The following is a 20,960-nucleotide window of genomic DNA, read 5'->3' on the forward strand; positions in this document are numbered from 1 at the left end:
ATTTTTTATCAAATACTTTTTTACTTCTACTTGAGTAATTTTATTATGAAGTATTTCTACTCTTAAGTAAAATTTCTTATTACTCATTGTAACTTAAATTAATGAAGAACAGTCTTGCTTAACAAAAAAATCACCAGAAACACCTTCAGTTTTTGTTAAAGTTTTATACTGAAAGAAAATTACTTTTAAAAATTTTATTTATATGAATTATTTTAATTTTGGTTTTCAAAATATCAAAATTTCCACATAAATGTCACATCTGATGATGTAATTTTTAAATATTCAATGATTGTTTTGACTCAGTACTTTTTTACCAAATACTTTTACTTGAGTAAAAATAGGTTGAAGTGTCTCTGCTATTGTTTTCAGCTTCAAAGGGACGTCCAGATGGATTGTGGGCGTGTTTGAGCAGAAAATGGGGCAGAATGGAAAGGTCAGAGGTCAAGGCTACGGGGGCCCAGCTGTTGATCGCAGACGCTGCAGAAACAACAAGCATTGCCTCTAAATTTCAACCGTCTGTTGGCGTAATTAAACCCCCAGAAGTGTTTTCTCTCACATTTCTTACGCAGCAGTTTGCCTGATCCGTTTCCTGTTTGACAACAGGATGAAGAATCGTTTTGTGAGGAAGACGCCGTCGCTCACAGCAGCTGCCGCTCCTCTGTCCTGACCTGCTGCTGCGTGTTGACTCCCCATGGGAGGCCGAACCGCCCCGAACCCTAACAGCCGCCTTCCCTCCTTCCTGTCGGCCTTTTGTCTCACGCTGACAGTGATGCGTCCCAGACGAGACCCGAGTTCAGCTCAGCTGCTGCTGCAGCAGAATAATGCGGCACGCTTAGAGGCCGGTGCATCTGCAGGAGGGGGAAGACGTCCTGCAAGGAAACCAGCCAACTTATTCTGCAGAAGCTAATGCTGTCAGAGTCCAGCTAACTTAACAACTACGTACCTTCACAGTTTGAAGGTATTCATCTCCACAGGTGTGTGAGGGTCGTCGCTGATACAAAGAAAGGAGCAAATTTACTGCAAATCCCGGAAATGTTGATATTAATTTTATTTCCAAAAGTCAAACATTTACTTCATTGAAAATTTTCTCACAAAAACAAATACATTTCTTGGTTTGAAAAGTTGAAAAATATTCTAGGAGAAAATCAGAAACTTTAAGATTAATGTAAAAACTAAGATTTTGGATAAACCATCAAAATGTCAAAGTTGCTAAAGTCTTAAATTTTCGACTTTGAGTGTTTTCTAGTAAATTTCCAAAACTTCAAACTCAAAAATCTCCTTGTTTTTTTTTTGAGAAAATTTCTGAGCTTGATCTCAAATTTTGTAATTATATTCTAGCAAATTTTTGACTTGTTTTTTCTAGAAATTTTGTATTAATCTCAAAATTCTATTTTTCTTTCTTGAAGCTTTTCAGTTTTCTAAACTCAGAAATGTCCTTCTGTCTTATAAAATTTCTGAGATTTTTTTATAACAAATTTTCAATCTGAGAAATTTCCAAGATTTTTCCACACTGTCTGAAATTGATCTGAAAATTCAAACATTTGCTTCAATTCTAAAATCTAGAAAATTCCTGAGTTTTATCTGAAAATTTCAAATTTATTTTACTAGTTTCTTTTTTAAAAAACTTTTTTAAACTCAAAACTGTCCATGTTTCTTTAGAACATTTCTAAGTTTGATCTCAAAATCCTAATTGCTGTCTAGCTATTGTTTTACTTTTAAGTTCAGAAGTTTCTTTGTTTTTTTTCTACCACATCTTAAACTTTTTAAATTCTGAAATTTCCTTGTTTTTCCAGAAAATTTCAGAGATTAAAATCAGAAATTTTTTTTTTTCGGTGGCCCAAAGTCTTTTCTGTTCTGATGCCATTTTTGGGGGTAAACAGACCAACTGAAATTGTCGTGGTTTTAAACAGGCAAATCCTTTCCAGCAAAGCCTTAGTGGAAATCTTTAGAGCTTTATTAGCCGGATTTGACTCAAAGCCATTGTGCGTTTAGCTAGAAGGATTAACGCAACCCTGCTGGGGTTCATGGATCTTCCATCGTTTGTCTAATCCTGGCCGTTCATGAAGGTGAAGGAAATGTTTTAAAAGGCAAACCTCTGGAAAAACAATGTATTGACCCTGATCTCTATCGCTGAACTCTCAGATTTGGAAGCAGGATTAAGTGGTTGAGTTGCTTTTCAAGGAAAAATATGCAGAATTCAGATTAACAGATTTATTTGAAACAACAACCAGCATTCAGCAGGTTTTAAATACTTGAGGGGATTTTTTGGTTCAGATCTGGGAAAGAGATTGTAACACTGCAAAACACAAAATCTTCCCAAGTAATTTTGGTCCAGTTGCTGCTGCAAATATCTTAGGTCACTTGAAATAAGACACAACTAATTTACAAGTAAGTTTTCAGGAAGAAATATGAGTTTGTTTTAAGTAAATGAGTCTTTAATATTCATAAAGAAAGTACCAGTTCCAGTAGTTCAAAGTGTAATAAGATATTTACACTAAAAACATGAGACCAAAAATATAAGATTTTAACCTGGAAGTGAAAAACTGAAACGTTAAACACACATTTCTTAAATTACACTGCAAATACACAAAATCTTACCAAGTATTTTTGGTCCAGTTGCTGCTGCAAATATCTTAGTACACTTGAAATAAAACAAAACTGACCTACAAATAGCTAAATATAGGGGCTTGTTTTTTTCTTCTCTGCCTGGTGTCTGTTTGGTGTTTTAATGGCATGTCGTCGTTTTCCAGCACTGTACTGTGAAAAATGGCTGAGTCATTTGAGGTCTGGATCTAATCTTTTATCTGACCCAGAACGGTTTTCTTTCACCTCCATAACAGCCAAAATAAGAAGCATCCTGTAAAAACTAGTCCATGTCCTTATGTAACACCATCCAATGTGGGTGATGAATAAACTTCACAGCTAATTCAAAATAAAAGTATTCAGGTAAACAGTGAGAGAAAAGCTCTCCTAAATTAAATATACACTGCTCAAAAAAATAAAGGGAACACTTAAACAGGTGTTTAACACTTAAAGTGTTCCCTTTATTTTTTTGAGCAGTATATTATCATTTCTTCTTTTTGTTGCTTTTTTTAAAAATTAAAATATTGCAATTATATGATAATAAAATGTGTTGTAAAATGAAGAATTCATAAAAGAGCATTATTAGGAAAGGAAGCATTTATACAAAAATATGATTTTTACATATTTGTTGAAGCTGTCACTGTGTCATCAGAGTATAATATGAAACTAGTGTGTGCTAACCAGAGTTTTGTAGTAGCTAGTTAAATTTACCTGAGTAACTTTTTTGAAAAAAAAAAAAAAAAGTACTTTTAGGAGTATTTTTACTAAGCTGTACTTTTTACTTTTACTTGAGTAATTTTATTATGAAGTATTTCTACTCTTACTTGAGTAATTTTATTATGAAGTATTTCTACTCTTACTTGAGTAATTTTATTATGAAGTATTTCTACTCTTACTTGAGTAATTTTATTATGAAGTATTTCTACTCTTACTTGAGTAATATTTCTGGCTTTTCTACCCACTGAATGAAAAACAAACATGTTTTAACCTAAAATTCACCATGAACAGACATATAACTGCAGGTATTGTTAAAGTTTCACAAGTTTTCTATTGAAACAAACCGATTTGGAAATTTTTTATTTTTTTTTTAAACTTATATAAATTATTGATTATTGTCATTTTTGTCCTTAAAATGCCTAAATTTCCACTTATCTTTATATATTGGTCCATCTGATTATTTGTAAAAGTTAAATGTTAAATGATTTATAATTTGATCAGTTACTCAGTACTTCAGTAGAAAATACTTTTTTACTCTTACTTGAGTGCAATTTTGGGGTACTCTGCCCACCTCTGGCGCTGTAAACAACCAATCAAAGCCAGGAGGCGGGTCTTAGCGCTGTCATGAATGCTAATGCTAGTTAGCATGAGCACCATGATGGCGGATAAACGTTTTCCTGTAAAGGTAAGTTTTTTCTCCCTCATTAGCACATTTAGCGGCGCATCCACGAGGTTGACTGACAGCACTAAGACCCGCCTCCTGGCTCTGATTGGTTGGTTCTGTGCATTTCTTCAGTAGCCCATCTTTTCACAGATTGTCTGTCTCATAACAAACTGTCACAACAACATAACAGTTTTAGCAAATATGTAAAAAGCATATTTTTATATAAACGTTAAATACTGCAGCTTTAATTTGGGGAATCTGAGATTTCAGTCTTAATCTCTGTGTGTGGTAAACTTGCCCCTCTCTTCCTGAGGAACATGCGTGATGCTTTTGTGTTTTAGCTTCAAGGTTCTTTAAGTTGCTTTGTTGGAAGGACGCAGCAGAGCTTGGGGGTGGAAATGAGGACCGTCGTCTCTCTTTTGTGCTCAAACTATTGTCTTTGACACACACACTCCTTTTCATGACCTCAAAAAAAAACCCCTACACACACCATGCAGTCTGACAAGTTAGATATAATGTCTATCCAAGTCATTTCCTGCTAAAGTAAATTATCAAACAAAACAAGAAGGAAAAAAGGGAACATTGTTGTTTCTAAGTGTTTGTAGGGAAACGCCCCGCAGCTTCTGTGTTAAAGTGACAGGAAGCGGATTTAACTTCTCAGCCAAAAGAAAAAATGTTTAGCGACTTGCATAAAGCAACCAGAAGGAAATTTCAAAATAAAAGCCGCTTGGTGAAATCAATATATTGGACAGTTGATTTAATCAGTATTAAGGTTGTGTTGCTTTCTCTGATGACAAAAAATGTTCAAGGATTAGACTTTAAAGACCTTAATTTTATTTAATTCTTACCAGATTTGTAATAGTGATCACTGTACATCTTGTCATATGTGTGTGTAAAAATATCATTTTGTGAATAGCAGCAAATTTCTGTTGTTCTTTGCAGAGCTTTTGTTGAAAAAATACTGCAGGTTCTAAATGAACTAATAAATCTGAATATTTTAGTTAAAAACTGGAAATCTATTTAAAATTAATGTCAAAGTTGAAATTTTGTTTTTTAAATTTAGATTTTTGTTTCTAAAACTTGAACAATATTTGACTTCTAGAAAATTTCTGCAATTAGTTTTTAAAATAAAAGTGTACATATTTTGTCAATTTCCGTTTCAAAAGTTAAACATTTTTATCTTTTGAAACTAAAAAAGTGCACTTCCAAAAGTAAAAAATTTATGTAGTCGAAAATTTTTGACTTTTGAAACTCAGAAATGTGCATGTTTTTTAAATTAATCTAAAAATTTCTGAGTTTTTCTTGCAAAATTTTGACTATTGAAGCTCAGAAACCTCTCTGATTTTTCTAGAAATTCATGAGTTTAATTTCAAAATTTCAGAGTTTTTCTTCCTGACAAAATTTCAACATTTGGAGTTCAGATATTTTCTAATTTTTCTAGAAATTTTCTGAGATCAATCTAAAAATTTCTTAGTTTTTGTTTGTCGGAAATGTTCTCCTTTTTCTCTATCTGATATTGCCCTAATGCGCCGTGGTACTTCCGTAATATACTACTCATAAGCTTTCAAAATCTCCGTACTATCCCTTTAAATATTGAAAAAGGGAGCTCAATAGTAGTTTAGGAGTTGGGGCTTTTAGTTTGTAGCATCATACCGGAAATGTTACGTCACTGGTTCAGTTAACTTAACGCAGCGTCCCTCTCCGCCTCCGGCAGAGAACGCCACGACTGTTGCTCGGTGTGTTCGGCTCCTGAGACGGCTGCGCCCTCGCTCTGTTTGTTGGATTTAACAACTTACCGTTCAGTTTCCGCGTTATTAATTACCCGCCGGAACTCATTTAGTAACTCACCGGAAACATGAATGGCAAGTCAGCGAACGGTACGGCGGGGGGAATGGCCTGTATCGAGGGTCTGCCGCCGCTGCCGAAGAGCCTGAGCGGGCTGCTGAACTCGAGCGGCGGCTCGTGGAGAGAAATGGAGAGGATGTACGTGAAGAAAACCATGATCCAGGACGACCTGAGCCGAGGCAGGAATAACACCGACAGCTTGCTGGCCAGCAAGCCGGCCAACCTGGACGCTGCCCTGGCTCTCCTGCGGAAAGAAATGGTAACATTTTCAGGGAGTGTTCGTCTCCTCTGAGCCCGTGTTGTTGTTTTTTCACCCGAGAGAAAGCCGTTTAATCCCGGAGAAATCGTCCTGTTCAACAAGATTAACTCCGAAAGGAAACTCCGGTTTTAAGCTTTATGTTGCTTCTCGTTTTCTAATAATCAGCGGCTTAATTCTACTCGAATATATTAGAAATTAAACATGACCCTTTTATAAATAGAGCTTCCAGCTGTAGTGTTAATTTTTTAAGTAGTTTTCCTATTAAAATAAACTAAATTTTTGCTAAACACAGATCAGATTTTATTTATAACACTGCAATATCATCCTAATTTTTATATAAGGAATTTTAATGAAAAGAGGAAAAGAAGTCAAGCTAATAAAGTTGTTCATAGATTTAAAAAATTAGGGATACGCAGATTTTATATACATTTCACTACCATTTCAACACCTTTGGGAAACAATACTACCAGTAACATAAGAAATAAATATATTTTGTTCATATTGGCCCAGTTTTCTTTCAGATCAATATGAAAAGAGAAAAATAATCTAACTAATAAAGTTCATAAATAAAAAAAAATTGGAAATAACTAATCAGAACATTTTGCTGATATTGATATAACTTTTATGGCCGATAACCGATATTTACCAACAATATGTATAATATGTATAATTCACTTCCATTTCAAACTATTAGTTTCCATTTCAAATTGGAAATGGAAATACCATTCCATTTCCAGCAGCAAGATAAAAATAAATATCTGTTGTTCATGTCGGCCCAGTTTTATTTGTTCTGATATGTTAAAAAATTACTAATATCGGCCGATGTCAGTTTGTGTATATTGTGCATCCCTAAAAAAAATCTAAATAAAAGATGACTCCAAATTGAGAAAAAAGCCCATCAGTGGAGATGAAAAGAAAAATAAGTAGCCAAGAATAGATAAAACAAAAATATTGCAGAAAAGATTAAAACAATAAAAACTCTTATTTTGAAAATAATAATGCAGGACAGCACATTTACAATTGATATACATGAAAATAGACATTTTTAACGTCTCATAAACTGAACAAACTTTGTACAATATGAAAGTTTACCTTGCGGATTGCTAGCACTGACAAAAAACAGTGCAGCCCAATTTCAGATTTAAATATTGAACATTACACTTTAAAATCTACTTTAGTGGAAGCCAGAGCAACACTTATCCATAAAGTGTGAGGTACAAAAAAAATAAAAGGACCAATTACACACCCTTGAGGAACCCCATTACGGCAATGATTGACAAAGTCGTCAACTGCTGATAATCATTCACCATCTTTGCGAAAGCCGTTTCTGTTCAATGTTTTACCTGAAAAAACCCCCCGACGTTAAAGGTTCAAGTAAATCATTAAATGTTACTTTAAAACTTGAGTCGTGACCACTTTCTCAAAAAATACTAAAAGAAACGTGAGGTTAAGAATGAGCATATAGTTTAGTAGGGAGCAAGGTTATTACAGTTAACTAAAACAAACAAAATAACAAAAACTGAAACTGAGAAAACATTTAACTGAAATAAAATAAAAATGTTAATTAATGGGGGAAAAACTATAAAGTTGTAGTTTAAAGTTAGTTTTCTAACTAGAACTATATTGTGCATTTATAGAACTATCTAAAATATACTGAAATTAGTTGGGTTTTTTGGCTGTTCACATAAATTTTCTGCAAATTACGGCACTTATTCTTATCTGCAGAAGTCGGATAAGTTGTTTTTTGAAAATAGTGTCTTCTGTTTATTATTCATTACCCAATTAGTGTATATGTAACATTAAATACTTTCACCTTTTTCATTTCTTCACCTAAAAATTAACCAAAGTATGAAAAAAGTAATATATAGCTAACAAAAACTAGCAAACACACTCTTAAAACTAAACTATAAATAAAAATCCAAATACGGGCGTGCCGTGGTGGCGTAGCGGTTAGCGCGACCCGTATTTGGAGGCCTTCAGTCCTCGACTTGGCTGTCGCGGGTTCGACTCCCGGACCCGACGATATTTGCCGCATGTCTTCCCCCGTTTCCTGTCAGCCTGCTGTCGTATAAGGGACACTAGAGCCACAAAAGACCCCCTGGAGGGGTAAAAAAAAAAAAAATCCAAATACAACTCTGGTAGGGAGTCGGGAACTTCCAGTAAACAAACACCTGACAGGTTTTTACAGAAACTCGTCCACTCCTTTCCCAGAGGCAGGAATATTTATGCCAAACATCTGTTGCAACAATGACCCATTTCTCTAACAATAACAAGATAAAAAATGCTGAAAATCTTATTTTTTTGTATTGCAGCAGCAAATTTCCCTGCTTGAATTGATTTGTTTTGCAGCTGCCCGTCTTTTGCTAAACGTTTGAAGTTCACAGAGCTTAATAACACGGTAGTTGTTCTATATTTTAAAGCCACATGTGTGTTTGTGGCGGTGAAAACAATGCAGAGTTGCTGCGGCTTCACAGTGAAACGTCTTTTTCAGGAAAACAGTATGGAGGTCAGATGACTGAATCATCATTTCCTCCAATGGATAATCTGATTTTCAGCTCTATGTTGTCCATTTGCACAACCATAAAACCACTGTGCAAATGAAAAATGAAATAAATTTCAGAAAATAGAAAATATTTCAAATTACTGTAAATTAATTATAAGCTAAATTCCCACTACATGCCTCGGTAAATTAAAATAATGAATGCTGATTCATTATCAGCATGAATCATTGAAAATGGCTTGAAATCACTGCATTAAATGGTTATTTGTGTTTTTACAGAAGGTTTCTGCACTTTTTAGTTTTTAAGTATTTAAAACTGTTTTTGTGAAAAACAAAAACATGGTAATGTTGGAGCTTCATTTAAAGTTATTATGCAGTGTGGAGAAATGTTGAATATGAAGGATTATCAGGTTTGGATGTTTCTATGCATCCATTTGTTCTGCTGCCCATCTCTATGTCTGTCCGTCCGCCCACTACTTCCTGTTCATTAATGATGAACTTCCTGTTATTTAATCGGGTCACTGGTTGTTTAGTGAATCCAGACAGCAGAACCTGTTGCATGGTTTTAGTTTTTATCAACATTTCATCAGAAGCAGCTCAGATTTCATCTTCAGTGTTGTCGTATTCCCCTCATGCATCCTGAAGCTTCCTTTTCCTGAGCCGTCGTTAATGGCCGCCTGTGCACTGCGCCCCCTGCAGGTGGGTCTGCGTCAGCAGGACATGTCGCTGCTGTGCCAGCTCTGGTCCCTGCATGAGTCCATCCAGGAGTACAAGGGCAGCTGCCACGACCTGAGCGCCGCCTCCAGCCTCAGCATGATGGAGAACGGCTACTTCGACGAGGACGACGAGTTCTACGCGGAGCCCGGAGCCACGCCCACCGGCGACCACCCGGGCGCTGTCGCCGATGAGGAGGCGTCGCCATTGGCGACGGCGGCCAAAAACGGCAAGGACAGCTGGGAGTCCTTCAACGTCGCCATCTGAGGCCTCGATCTGCGCGGTTTTTCTGCAGACGGATCCATGTTTTTTAGGGGGCGGAGCTAAGCTGTGAGAAGGGAGTGGCTGGTTGCCGACGGCAACGGACTGCCAAAGAGGAATCCTGTCCGTCTGCAGAGCTGAGATCACCTGGACTCCTTTACTCTGCTGCCAGTCACTCTTATTTACTTTTTTTTACTTTTTTTTTTTGACATAATCAAAATATATGAACAAAGTTTTATTATTTATTACGTAATATAAATAACAAAGTATTCTTTTTATTATTATTATTATTCTTTTTGCTCTCTTTGGAAGTTTTGTACAAAAGGTACAAGCAGAAAAGTTGGACTTCAAACCTGAAGGGTGGGATTTTTTTTAATTTTAAAGGTATTTCCGACTCTTCGGTAACAGGGAGAGGAACTTTAAATCGGTAAAATGTTTTTCAGGTGAGATCCTCCTTCCAGTAAACGGAGCAGAGCTGGTTTCCTGTACAGGGAGGATTCGTGCAACATTTTATGGTCAGCGTAGCGTCCGCTCTCTGCGGTTACAACCAGCGTTTACTGAGCAGAACTTCACTCAAAACTTTAAAAGAAAATCTGTAACCATGTTTCTGTTTTCACGTTCAAGCTGCAATGTTTGCATATTCCTAAAATGTGCTGTTCGGTGGGAAATCAGAGCAGAATTAGCAGAAATGAACTTTTCTTTGTGGCCTTGCTATTTGAACAGCTGCATTGTATTTCACGTATCTACATCAAGCTAAACGTCTTTTTCATTCTGGAAGTGTAGGGAAAGGTTCAGGGCTGGGCGATGAATCAATTTGATCATTTTTGAGGATTAAATTCTTGGGAGATTCTGGATTTTTCTCCACCAATTCACTCATCGGGTTTCCATAATTCAGAGTGACCTCAGGGCGGCCATCTTTGTTTGACAAGTTTGTTTACAGATTATATTTATTTCTACTTTGAATTTAGTTCAACTGTATGATAAAATATTAGGAATTTATTTGTTTTTAATTAACCGAGTCGTATTACAGTAGAGTTTGAAATAATACAAAAATAAAGTCGGAACTTTATGATAAATTTGAAATAAAGATGAGCATTTTGTGAACTTATAAATTATTAACAGAAACAATCAAATCCTGGTAGCTCTGAAGTTTTTTCCTCATTAAAACAACTTTTTTAATTTTAAGATGGTTTTTTTGGATAAAATTATCCTTTTTTCTTCTAATATGATTACATTCTCATAAATAAACATTTCTGTCTTACACCTCAGAAACTGGATAGTTGAAAATTTCTGTAAGTGAACAAAACAACAAAATTGATTGAAATCGAATCTGGGATGAAAAAACTTAGATTGGATCTTTAAGCCATATCGCCCAGCTCTAAGATGGAGGGACTTTATATTAAAAAAGTTTTAATTCATGGGAAATTTCTGCCTCATTTCAGATGTAAATGTTTGTCGACGAACACATTCTGGAATGATTTGCTTGGTCTTCCTTCATCTGTAGCGCGTAACATCGCAGTTCTTCCAGGTCAGGCGGCCATTTTGTTTTCTTATCTGTCTTAGACCAATGGCGGTCCTGCACTCTGCATTGTATTTAGTTAAAGGTGCTGAATGAATGATCTCATCTAAAGAATGTTTTTAAAGTTACTCTGCAGTCAAACAAGCAGTTTTCTCTTCACAAACACTAAATTTATGACTATATAGTCAAAAATAAGATGCATTAAATCATATTTTTGTTTTGTTTTTTATGGCTGCTGGTCATTTCACCTCAAAGCCATTTCATTACCTGTCAGTTTTTGTCATTTCATGCTGGAAAATGACCATAGGTCAGTTCATATCAAGTCATTTTGCATTTATTTACCTGCAAAGAAATGAGTTTTATCAACTCCAATCCATAATTTTAAAACATTTTAGCATTTTAAATCTCTGTCTTCCTTATCATCATGTTAGAAAACTTCAAAATGGCTGCCACTTGTTAAAATCTAATTTCTTTTGAGCTTCTGCAAAAATCTAGATTTTTTCAATCTTTATCATGTAATAAACTGAATGTTTGGTTCTTTGATTGTTTTTGTACCAACAATCTGAATTTTCTTTAGATTTCCCCCATCAGATGCTGTTTTTTCTGTTGGATCTCATCACAGTTGGTGCCTTTGTAAAGCTGCAGCTTCCTGTTTAAGATGAGTGGAAAGTGAACCGCTGGCCGTTGATTTGGATTGTATGATGGCGTATCGCCATGACATTTCTTTTTGTTTTCATTTCCAGTTTCAGAATGAGGTCAACGAGGTTTATGATACATTTAGAAAATAAAGTCAAAAGGTAAGTTTTGAGAAAATTGTCAACAACGTTTCATAATTGACACCATAATTCTCTCCGAGCAGCTGCTTTACTTTATCTGTATGAAAATGTATTTCAAAAAGATTTTCTTGGCTTTTTATCTTTATTTTTAAGATTTTCATTTTTTTTCTTTATATTTTTCAACTTATCCTTTACATTTGAATTTTTCTCTTGACATTGCAGGTTTTTTTTCTTTTACATTTAAACTTTTTTGTCAACATTTTTCTCTTACTTGACATTTTGTCCTGTTTTCTTGACATTTTTTTTTCATGGTTAGACAATATTTTTGTTCTGTGTCTTTTTTTGTTGTTTTTTTTACACTTTTTAAAATATTTTTTTTTTCTGCCAGCAGTAACTCAACATTTTGTCCGTTTTTCCCCCTTCGTTTAAACATTTTTTCAGTTTTCCTTCACATTCTGAATAATTTTCCTCTACACTTTGACTTTTCTACCAACTCTTTTCTCATCTGTTTTACTCTAATCAACAAAGAAATGGGACCATAATACTCCATCACAGTGATTGCTTGGTCTGTATTTTGGGTTTTAAAGCTGCTCCATGTAGAATTAAGAAGTCCAACTAATCAAATTAAAATTTATATATTTTTTATTTGAGATGATCCTGCTGCAAAAAAGATAGATTGTGGCTCAACTATAACAGAATAAATGGATTCAAATTTGTGCATAATATAATTTTTGATGCTCATAAGTTTTCTGAACACATAAAAGCTGAAACGGAGACGTTTAAAACTGATTTTAATCCTCTACATGTGGCAGCTTTAACTTGTCGCCGTCTCGTCATGCAGACAGGAAGCTGAGCCGTTCACGTCTCACTTCGGGTCATTTGAGGGTATTTATTGCGCACTAACACTGCGCTCTTTGTACAAAAAAATCACAAACTGAATACCAGCTTACTGCTCTAACAGCCGAAATATTTCCCTTTTTAAAAATAATTAATGGATGTTGATATTGGAAATGTTTTCTCAGGGTTTTCAGATGCCTGGGTAAAAATGTAACAACACCCACACAGAATGGATTTGTTTTTGAATGTTACATGCATCATAGTAAAGAAGCAAAAGCCTTATTATTCTTCTCTTGATAATTTGGACCAAAGTGGACTCCGTTGACCAGAATGCAATGCGGCCTCTCACGTGTAGAAACTTAAGTGAAAGGTACTTTTTCAAACATCGCCTTCAGGGAGGAATTTGACTCGTTACAACTGAGAAATCTGTTTTCATGCAACAAAAATCAGAAAAACATGTTAAACGTTTACCACAGCGGTGTCCAAATGTCTTCCCTGGTCAATTTTATCTACAAAATTCATTAAATTAAAAATATAAAATTTGTTCATTTGGATTTTGTTGTTTTTATTCAACGATAAGCTACATTTTTATGAAATCTGTTTATCATTAGAGATTCAAATCACAAAAGGGGCTTTGGATTGTTGCATTATTAAAACAAAAATGTACAATTCCCTCATTTCTGGGGTCATTAAGTGTTTTCTACTTTATTGAATTTTTTTTTTTTTTACCACTCTTGACTTGTGATTAAAATCCTTTTAAGGGCCATAATTGGCCCCTGGGCCACACTTTGGACACCGCTGGGCTACTATTATTTTAAATCTGTTGAGATAAATCAATGGTGCAAACTGGAATGTGAAGGTTCTGTTTATTCCTCTGGTTCTGTACCACAGGACTGTTACTTGGACTGTTGTATCAGTTATACTTACTGTACTCATACATTTAATAAAATCATTCCATGGTTTTCAGGTCTGATGTGATGATTTCTGCTGGGCCAGACTAAAAAAAGGCTCACAGTGGCAGCAGCCCAGGGCTTCTAGTTTGGGGGCTGGCAATATATATATTTTCTTAATAAATAGTAAATTATTTTATATATTATTTTGCTGCTGGTAAAAAGCCCGGGATAAACCCAGGCCAAGGAACCAGATGGCATTTATAGGGATTAGAAATGGAGTCGGAGGATGCCAAGAATCAGCATTTGGGTTGTTAGAATAATCAAAAACCTCCAACATCAAATATTACTGGGAGATGCAGACCCATCTCGCAGTAAATTATGTAAAAACATGTTGGTATTTATTCATTTTTGCTGATTTTAAAGCAATAATGCAAAATTTACATCTTAAATGCTTTTGTCTGGGTTTTTACTGCTTCTAAAAACAAATCAAGTGCTTATAACAAACAAAAACACCAACCTGTTTTTTTTTTGGCAATAAGTCAATGTTTTTTGGTGTCAGGAAAATTATGGAGCTAAATTGGGGCCATAAAGTTTGTTCAAAAGAAAAAAACAATTGAAAATGGAAAATGAAAAAAAAAAGTTTTAAACAGAAAAATTATTTTGAAACCAAAAAAGAATCTTTAATCTGAAAAATAATTTTGAATTTTTTTTTTCAGTTTCACACCTTTATTTTTCTTCTTTTGAACAAACTTTATGGCCCCAATTTAGTTCTATAGAAAATGAGCAGTTTCAGAAACCTCTTGATTAATAAGTGGCATTCGACAGGCATTGCACCGTTACCTAGCAACCACTGCAGAGTTCCGCCCATCACCTAGCAACCCACATTGAGCCTCAGCACGTTTAGTCAGCTTGTTTTAACACTATATGTGCTGTACAACGGCTGCTGGAAAAGATAAGTGTTCTGTTGTCCACTTACCATCTAGACACCACTTGCTTGCTGGTTGCGCAGGAGGCTCCACTTCTGCTTTTCAAAGTTGTTTTAATCTACATTTGTTTGCAGCTATTTTTACATAAAATCTTCTTGTCTAGGAATTATTTTGAGCAAAAAATATTCATAGACCGATCCTAACCTGTTCAAGGAAGCATAACAGATCACCTTTAATAACACAAACATGGATTCACTTTAAGTATTAGGTTTTTAACTCATTTGGTTTATTGAACTTGCGACCTTTTTCTTCCCAAAATGTCAACCAGCCTCAGTAAAGCTGCAGCTTCTCTCTCTGCTCTGCTGCTGCTCCACTTCTCAGATGCATCTGACTTGCATGTAAATGCTCCAATCTGCATTTTGGTCTGGAGAAGCCGGTGTGCTCCTGCATTTTCAGTGCAGTTGATCATGAATGCAGCAGGAGGCTTTGATGGAGCAGCTTCTGCTGCTGGGAGGCTCAAAGGAAAAAAACTGTTTACATTTTCATGCTGCTTAAATCCTCTGAAGTGATGAATAACTGGGCCATGCAGGACTCATTTCAGTTCTAAAAAATAAAAGCATTCCTTTGCATCCGTTTATTTGGAAGCTGTGATCTCTCTATCTGCAGTCTGTTTGACCATCTGCTAGCAGATTACCATAATCTTGAGTGAGAGAGTAAATCCAAGGTGCTCCTCACTCTCTCCAGTGGATTAACAAATCAGAGCTGGTTGGAACAGCAGAAAGCTTCTTCTTCTTCAGAATACACACTTGAAAGTAAATTTTGCAGCGAGTTATTCTGCTTTATATGACAGGAGTATTTTAAAAACGAGTACATTTCCCCCCAAAAATCTTTGAAATTTCTGAGTTTCAAAAGTGGAAAATTTGCGAAAACAAAAAAAATCTTAAAATTTGAGATTAATTTCAGAAATTTCCTAGAAAAATCTCAGAAGTTTCTGGGTTTGAAAAGTCAAATAAAATAAAAATAAAAAAAAAAAATACAAAAAATTTAAATTAATTTCTAGAAAGAACTTGAACATTTCTGAGTATGAAAAGTTGTAATGTTGCTAGAAAGTTTTTTGAAATCTTTAGATTAAATTTCCAAAATTTTCTTAAAAAATAAGGACATTTCATAGATTGAAAAGTCAAAAAATGGCTAGAAAACATTTTTCTTTGAAAAAACATGAAAATTTATTGAGTTTCAAAAGATGAAAATTGTTTAATTTTTTTTCTGACATCCATTTTTTAACTTTCTAGAAAAAATAAATCTTACAATTTAGATGGAATCATCCATCAAGCAGTTCAACCAAGGCGTTTATCCTTACAGTGTCGCTAACAGATTCGGTCCAAATGATGAGAATTAAGCGGATACTTGGCGCTCCCCAAAAACACCAACTGGGGTGGTAAAAAAAAATTATATTTAAAATAACAATTTTACAAGCTAAATGCTACAACACATGAAAAACAATCTGCTGTTTTTATAGCTGGTACACAAATAATAGGCTACGTCCTTCCTGCTGTTGGGAAAATATAAGATATGAAACTTTTCAACTTGTTAACTGTAAATTTAGTGCTTATCAGTTGATGTTACTTTCAAATAGTTAAATTATTATGGGACATTTAAATACCACTAGCATAATAAGACCAGTAAACAAGGCTATTGGTGTTATTATGCCTCCACATGTAGAGTAGCATCTGGTCATGTTGCCGTAGAAATATGCTTAGAGACCCAAAAAGTCTTGGGTCGGCCCTGGAAGCTGATGCCTATCTCCAGCGTGATGTGGGGTACGCCCTAAACAGTTGGCATGGTGACTGAAATACTTTCAACAAGACCTTGAAGCAGCAGCAGCAGCAGCAGCAGCAGCAGCAGCAGCAGCAGCAGCAGCAGCAGCAGCAGCAGCAGCAGCAGCAGCAGCAGGTGATGAACTCTGTGATTAACCCGGTTGTCTGGGTGTTTACACGCATTACGTGAGTCAGACAGGAAGGCATCTCACCGCTAATCCAGAAGAATGTGCAGCGAGCTGCATGACTCCAGTCCAGACAGACTAGTGAAATTACAACCTCGGGGTTTGTTAGCGTCATTCCTGGAGAGTGGCTCAGGAACTGGAGCGCGTCAAACAGTAACCTGGAGAACAAGATGGCTGTGTGTTTTTACTTACTGCAAAAAAAATCACCGAAATCCTTCTGAAAAGTATTAGCTTGTTGTTCACCTTTAAAAACATCTTTTAATAAGCTTTAAAATAATTTTTGTTAATAAATAACTAATGTTCTGGACTGTTAAAAGAAAGCACAAAGCCTAAACTGCAAAAGCACAAAATCTTACCAAAAAATGTTGGTCTAGTTTCTAGAGAAAATATTTTAATACACCTGAAATGAGACTAAACTAACTTAAATAGAATATACTTTATACAATACAAATAATAATCCATTTTATTTATAAACCCTTTATCTCCAATTGTAACTGTATATTTACAAATCTCTCTCTATATATATACATATACATACACGCACATATACAGTATATATACAATTGTAATTGAATATCTCCAAATATAGCCATATGCAATATAAAGTTTATAAAAGTTATTTTTATTACTTGTTATTAAAATGAACTTTTCACCAAGATACAGTATAGGAGCTTGTTTTACGTTAATCATTTCTTAAAATTGGTGAAAAAGTACTTGTTCCACTGGCAGATTATTTCACTTATAACAAGACAGTTTTTCTAAGTGGCATAATCTGCCAACGGAACCAGAACTGGGTTGCTAGGTGACAGGCTGGGTTTGGCTGGTGTTGCTAGGTAACAGGATTAGTGGAATTAGAACTTTTTCATCAACATTAAGGTATTACCGAGTTAAAACAAGCTGCTATATCTTACTGAAAAGTTGTTTGTAAGTTAGTTTTGCCTCATTTCAAGTGTAACTAAGATATATTTGCACTATAAAAATACTTGGTAAGATTTTTTGTTTTTGCAGTGTTAGAACATTTTACAAATCGAACCCATCCTCATGATCATAAGTTTGGTGTCAATAGATTCAGATCAGCTTTATTTTGATAAATTTACATAGTTACAAAAAAAATGAAGCCAAATAAAAAGCTGTTATACAAACCAATAATTTACCCCGAAAAGAAAACAGTAGGTTTCTAAAGCGGGTAATCCATCTCTGAGTTAATGGATATTCCAGTCTGAAGATGGTAAAGACAATAATTAAGATGTCCAGATGTCCTGGATGCTCCATTGGAGTTTCCTGCAGGTCTGAGCGGTCAGAGTTTCTGACAGCAGGCCGAAGCAAACGGCCAGCAGGGACAGACGCCTGCTGCAGTTCAGGACCACTGCGAACAACAACATCAGAAAAAACAAACAAAAGAAGAAGTGAAAATGAAAATGACAGCATCTTCTCACTAGGGATCCAATCAATTAATTGACTTATGATTAATTGTCACCTAATAGTTTATTAGATTAAAATGAGTGCTAATCAGAGTTGGGTAGTAACTAGTTACATTTACTTAATTATGTTTACTTGAGAAGCATTTTTGAAAAAAATTACCTTTAGGAGTATTTTACTATGTTACATTTTTACTTTTACTTGAGTAATTTTATTATGAAGTATTTCTACTCTTGCTTGAGTTAAATATCTGAATTTTCTACCCACTGAATGAAAAACAAACAAATTTTAACCAAAGATTCTCCAGACACAGACACACACCTGCTGTTTTTGAAAAATGTAGCCCTTTGTGTTATGAAAAGATGGTCGACTCTATTGCTACAAATTTCCGCTTATCAATTAATCGTTAGTCGATAGACAAGATCAATCAACTTTAGATTATCTAATTGATAACTTGTATCCCTAATATAGATAAAAAGAGGCAATACAAGCAAAGAGGAGGAGAAAACTCAGGTTTTTAAGAATAATAAATAAACTGTTAGTCGATCGATGAGCTCAATTAACTTTAGATTAAGTCATTAATCGATCCCCGCTTCTCACCTCTGATGGCCTGTGAGTTGGAGGTGAGCACGAACAGCTTGATGAGGCTCAGGCAGAGCGGGGAGTAGTCGTGCTCCCAGATGACGGTTGGGATGAGGAGGACTTTACCGTAGCAGGACAGCAGCAGCGCTCTGAGCAGCAGGTGGAGCTCCGCGCTCCGTCCCTGCAGACGGGACTCCCACAGCCAGAGGAACGACAGCACGCCGCTGCAGAACGCCGCCAGCTCTGCGGACCCGTTACCAGGAACAGGAGGAACATGTTGGGAATTAAACAATTTACATGATTAACCATAACAATTGCACAAATTGAAGTTACAAAGATAAATTTCATTTCTTAAATTTAATGGAAAGTTGCGTTTTTTCGACACTAGAGTATCAATAAAGATTTGCGAACATTTGTAATTAAAACGCAGCCACTGAAGGTTACCATCAACACACAAACATCAGTATTTATTGAATATTTTGAGCAACAAACAAAAACCCTCTTATGTATAATCATCTCACCCAGGGCAGCTAATCCAAACTTGCCATAAAACTCCCATTCCTTGGTGTAACGGATGATGTCGGCCGGGTCGCTGCTCTGCTCGGAGCCGTGGAGCGCGGACCACCGGAGGTAGGCTTCACACAGCAGGCAGAACACACACAGCTTCCAGTGGATCTGTGGAACAGCCGAGTGGGAAGCAGTGGGTACAAAAGGAGAGAAAATACATTTCTACTCCCAGTTCACAAGAAAAAGTATCACTAGCTGTGTTTCAATTAATCACAAAATACCACAAATTCCTAATAAACTTTAAATAAAACAGGTTTTGCGCTAGGATGAGGTGGTTTTTCAGCCAAATCGAACTCATTAATCGATCCCCACAGCTATTAGTCACCTGAGTAACAGCTGAATGTTACTACTGGCAAAAACGCCAATGAAGACCACAAGAAGTGATCGGAGGATGGTGGTTTGTTTTTGTTTTGACTTTTCTCTTGAACAAGCTTGTGTGTGATTTTAATTTCATTTCTTATTTAATGGAAGCACTGCTTCATTTGCAGCTATCTCAGTGTGGCTGAACACAAATGCAAGTCACACTTTGTAAAAGTAAATAAATTGTAAGAATGAACTATTTTACTTCCTCTTTGCAATAATTAACTACTTATTGTTTTTTTTTCCTACCACTTAAAATCCCAGTCAAATACAATAAATGCTACACCTGCAACAGAAAGTAAAAACCTTTCATAGGTTTGAATACGTTTACAATGCAGTGTGATACAAATATTCAGTTACAAAGTTTTGACCTTTAATGTTTATGAATTTTAATAAACAAAGATTACTTACATTTAAGCTCGTGTTGAATAAAATGTGTCTGAAAGCTTGTGCTTTGCACAAAATAGCATCAATGAAGATAATTACTGGATCATATTCAATATATTTATCCACTGGCTTCTGACAGGACTCCTGAAGGAAAGAAAAACAGAGCAGACGATTAAAGACGACTTAGTTTTTCTTCATGGCATGTTATAAACAGTCAGGACTATTTAGCTGGATCATTCATTTATTATTTACCGATGTTAATATAGTTTTGCAAAGTAGTAAGTTGACGTGTTTTACATTCTTGAGACTATTGCTATGTTGATCTCAAATAGCAATATTCCATCTGACGGCTAAAATAAAAATAAAAAACAATAATAAAAATAGACGCACGCATATTGTTATCTTCAGAATCCCGTTGCTGTAATCCCTGTGAAGCTCCGCTGCCTTTTCGTTGCACTCAACACATCGGTAAAACGCTCCTTTCCCCATTCTTACATTTGTCCACAGCTAGGAAGAGCAAACTAGCGTTCGAAATAAGGTAACCGGAAGAGAAACGGAACTGTACACATTTGACTCCAAAATAAAAGCTCCAAATTCGAAACTGTATACTTTAAGGGAAATTGAAGCGTCGTTCAGTTAAAATGTAATTTGATACTCAAGCAGACCACAGATGGGCATGTTGACGGTTTATTTGCAAGGAGCTTTCACATAATCGCCCAAGAGCCTATTAAAACTGTGAATGAAGATCACCAGACACAGAAGATGCCTCAAAGAAATGGTGTCTGCTTTGCACACACTCAATAAAGCTTGATAAACATTACTTTGCTGGTACAGAATTCTGATATTAAAGTCTGTTAAAGCAAATCAAAAATTCTAAAAAAAAAAAAAAAAAAAAAAACTGATTTATGAAAAAAGGACAATGTTGGGGTCAAAGTTAAAAATTTAAGATTAAAGTTGGATTAAAATCATAATTCTGAAAAAAAAACATACTTTAGATATCATATTTCTGATATGAAAAATAAATGTCAGAATACTTGGGTTAGGTAGAAATTCTGAGATTAGCATCAGAATTGTGAAAAAAAAGAAAGTAAAAATTATTATTTTGGAGCATTGTGCAATTTTCTACTATAAGAGATGTTCCAATATAGT

At 35.3% G+C, this 20,960-nt stretch overlaps 2 protein-coding genes across 2 annotated transcripts; one reads left to right on the forward strand and one right to left on the reverse strand.

Annotated features, from left to right (window-relative positions):
* The first annotated feature begins 5,644 nt into the window (after positions 1 to 5,644).
* On the forward strand, positions 5,645 to 11,605 carry fam89a (family with sequence similarity 89 member A). The gene is made up of 2 exons (XM_032586201.1): positions 5,645 to 6,068; positions 9,268 to 11,605. Exons 1-2 carry the CDS (start codon positions 5,820 to 5,822, stop codon positions 9,547 to 9,549), a joined length of 531 nt encoding a protein of 176 aa, XP_032442092.1. The 5' UTR covers positions 5,645 to 5,819; the 3' UTR covers positions 9,550 to 11,605.
* Positions 11,606 to 17,544: 5,939 nt separating this feature from the next.
* arv1 (ARV1 homolog, fatty acid homeostasis modulator) lies at positions 17,545 to 20,365 on the reverse strand. The gene is made up of 5 exons (XM_032586200.1): positions 20,202 to 20,365; positions 19,836 to 19,955; positions 19,019 to 19,172; positions 18,516 to 18,740; positions 17,545 to 17,862 (listed from the first exon to the last, which is right to left on the reverse strand). Exons 1-5 carry the CDS (start codon positions 20,298 to 20,300, stop codon positions 17,738 to 17,740), a joined length of 723 nt encoding a protein of 240 aa, XP_032442091.1. The 5' UTR covers positions 20,301 to 20,365; the 3' UTR covers positions 17,545 to 17,737.
* Positions 20,366 to 20,960: the final 595 nt, after the last annotated feature.

The sequence above is a fragment of the Xiphophorus hellerii genome, chromosome 15 (assembly GCF_003331165.1).
Source record: "Xiphophorus hellerii strain 12219 chromosome 15, Xiphophorus_hellerii-4.1, whole genome shotgun sequence".
NCBI lineage: Eukaryota > Metazoa > Chordata > Actinopteri > Cyprinodontiformes > Poeciliidae > Xiphophorus > Xiphophorus hellerii.

What these genes read in the sequence shown, in the direction of transcription:
- fam89a (XM_032586201.1), top strand. Translation starts at nt 5,820, where the DNA reads ATGAATGGCAAGTCAGCGAACGGTACGGCGGGGGGAATGGCCTGTATC. An exon ending in CTCTCCTGCGGAAAGAAATG is followed by an intron (nt 6,069 to 9,267) that starts GTAACATTTTCA and finishes CGCCCCCTGCAG; the next exon opens with GTGGGTCTGCGTCAGCAGGA.
- arv1 (XM_032586200.1), bottom strand. Translation starts at nt 20,300, where the DNA reads ATGGGGAAAGGAGCGTTTTACCGATGTGTTGAGTGCAACGAAAAGGCA. An exon ending in TATTCAACACGAGCTTAAAT is followed by an intron (nt 19,173 to 19,835) that starts GTAAGTAATCTT and finishes GCTGTTCCACAG; the next exon opens with ATCCACTGGAAGCTGTGTGT. An exon ending in GTTTGGATTAGCTGCCCTGG is followed by an intron (nt 18,741 to 19,018) that starts GTGAGATGATTA and finishes ACGGGTCCGCAG; the next exon opens with AGCTGGCGGCGTTCTGCAGC.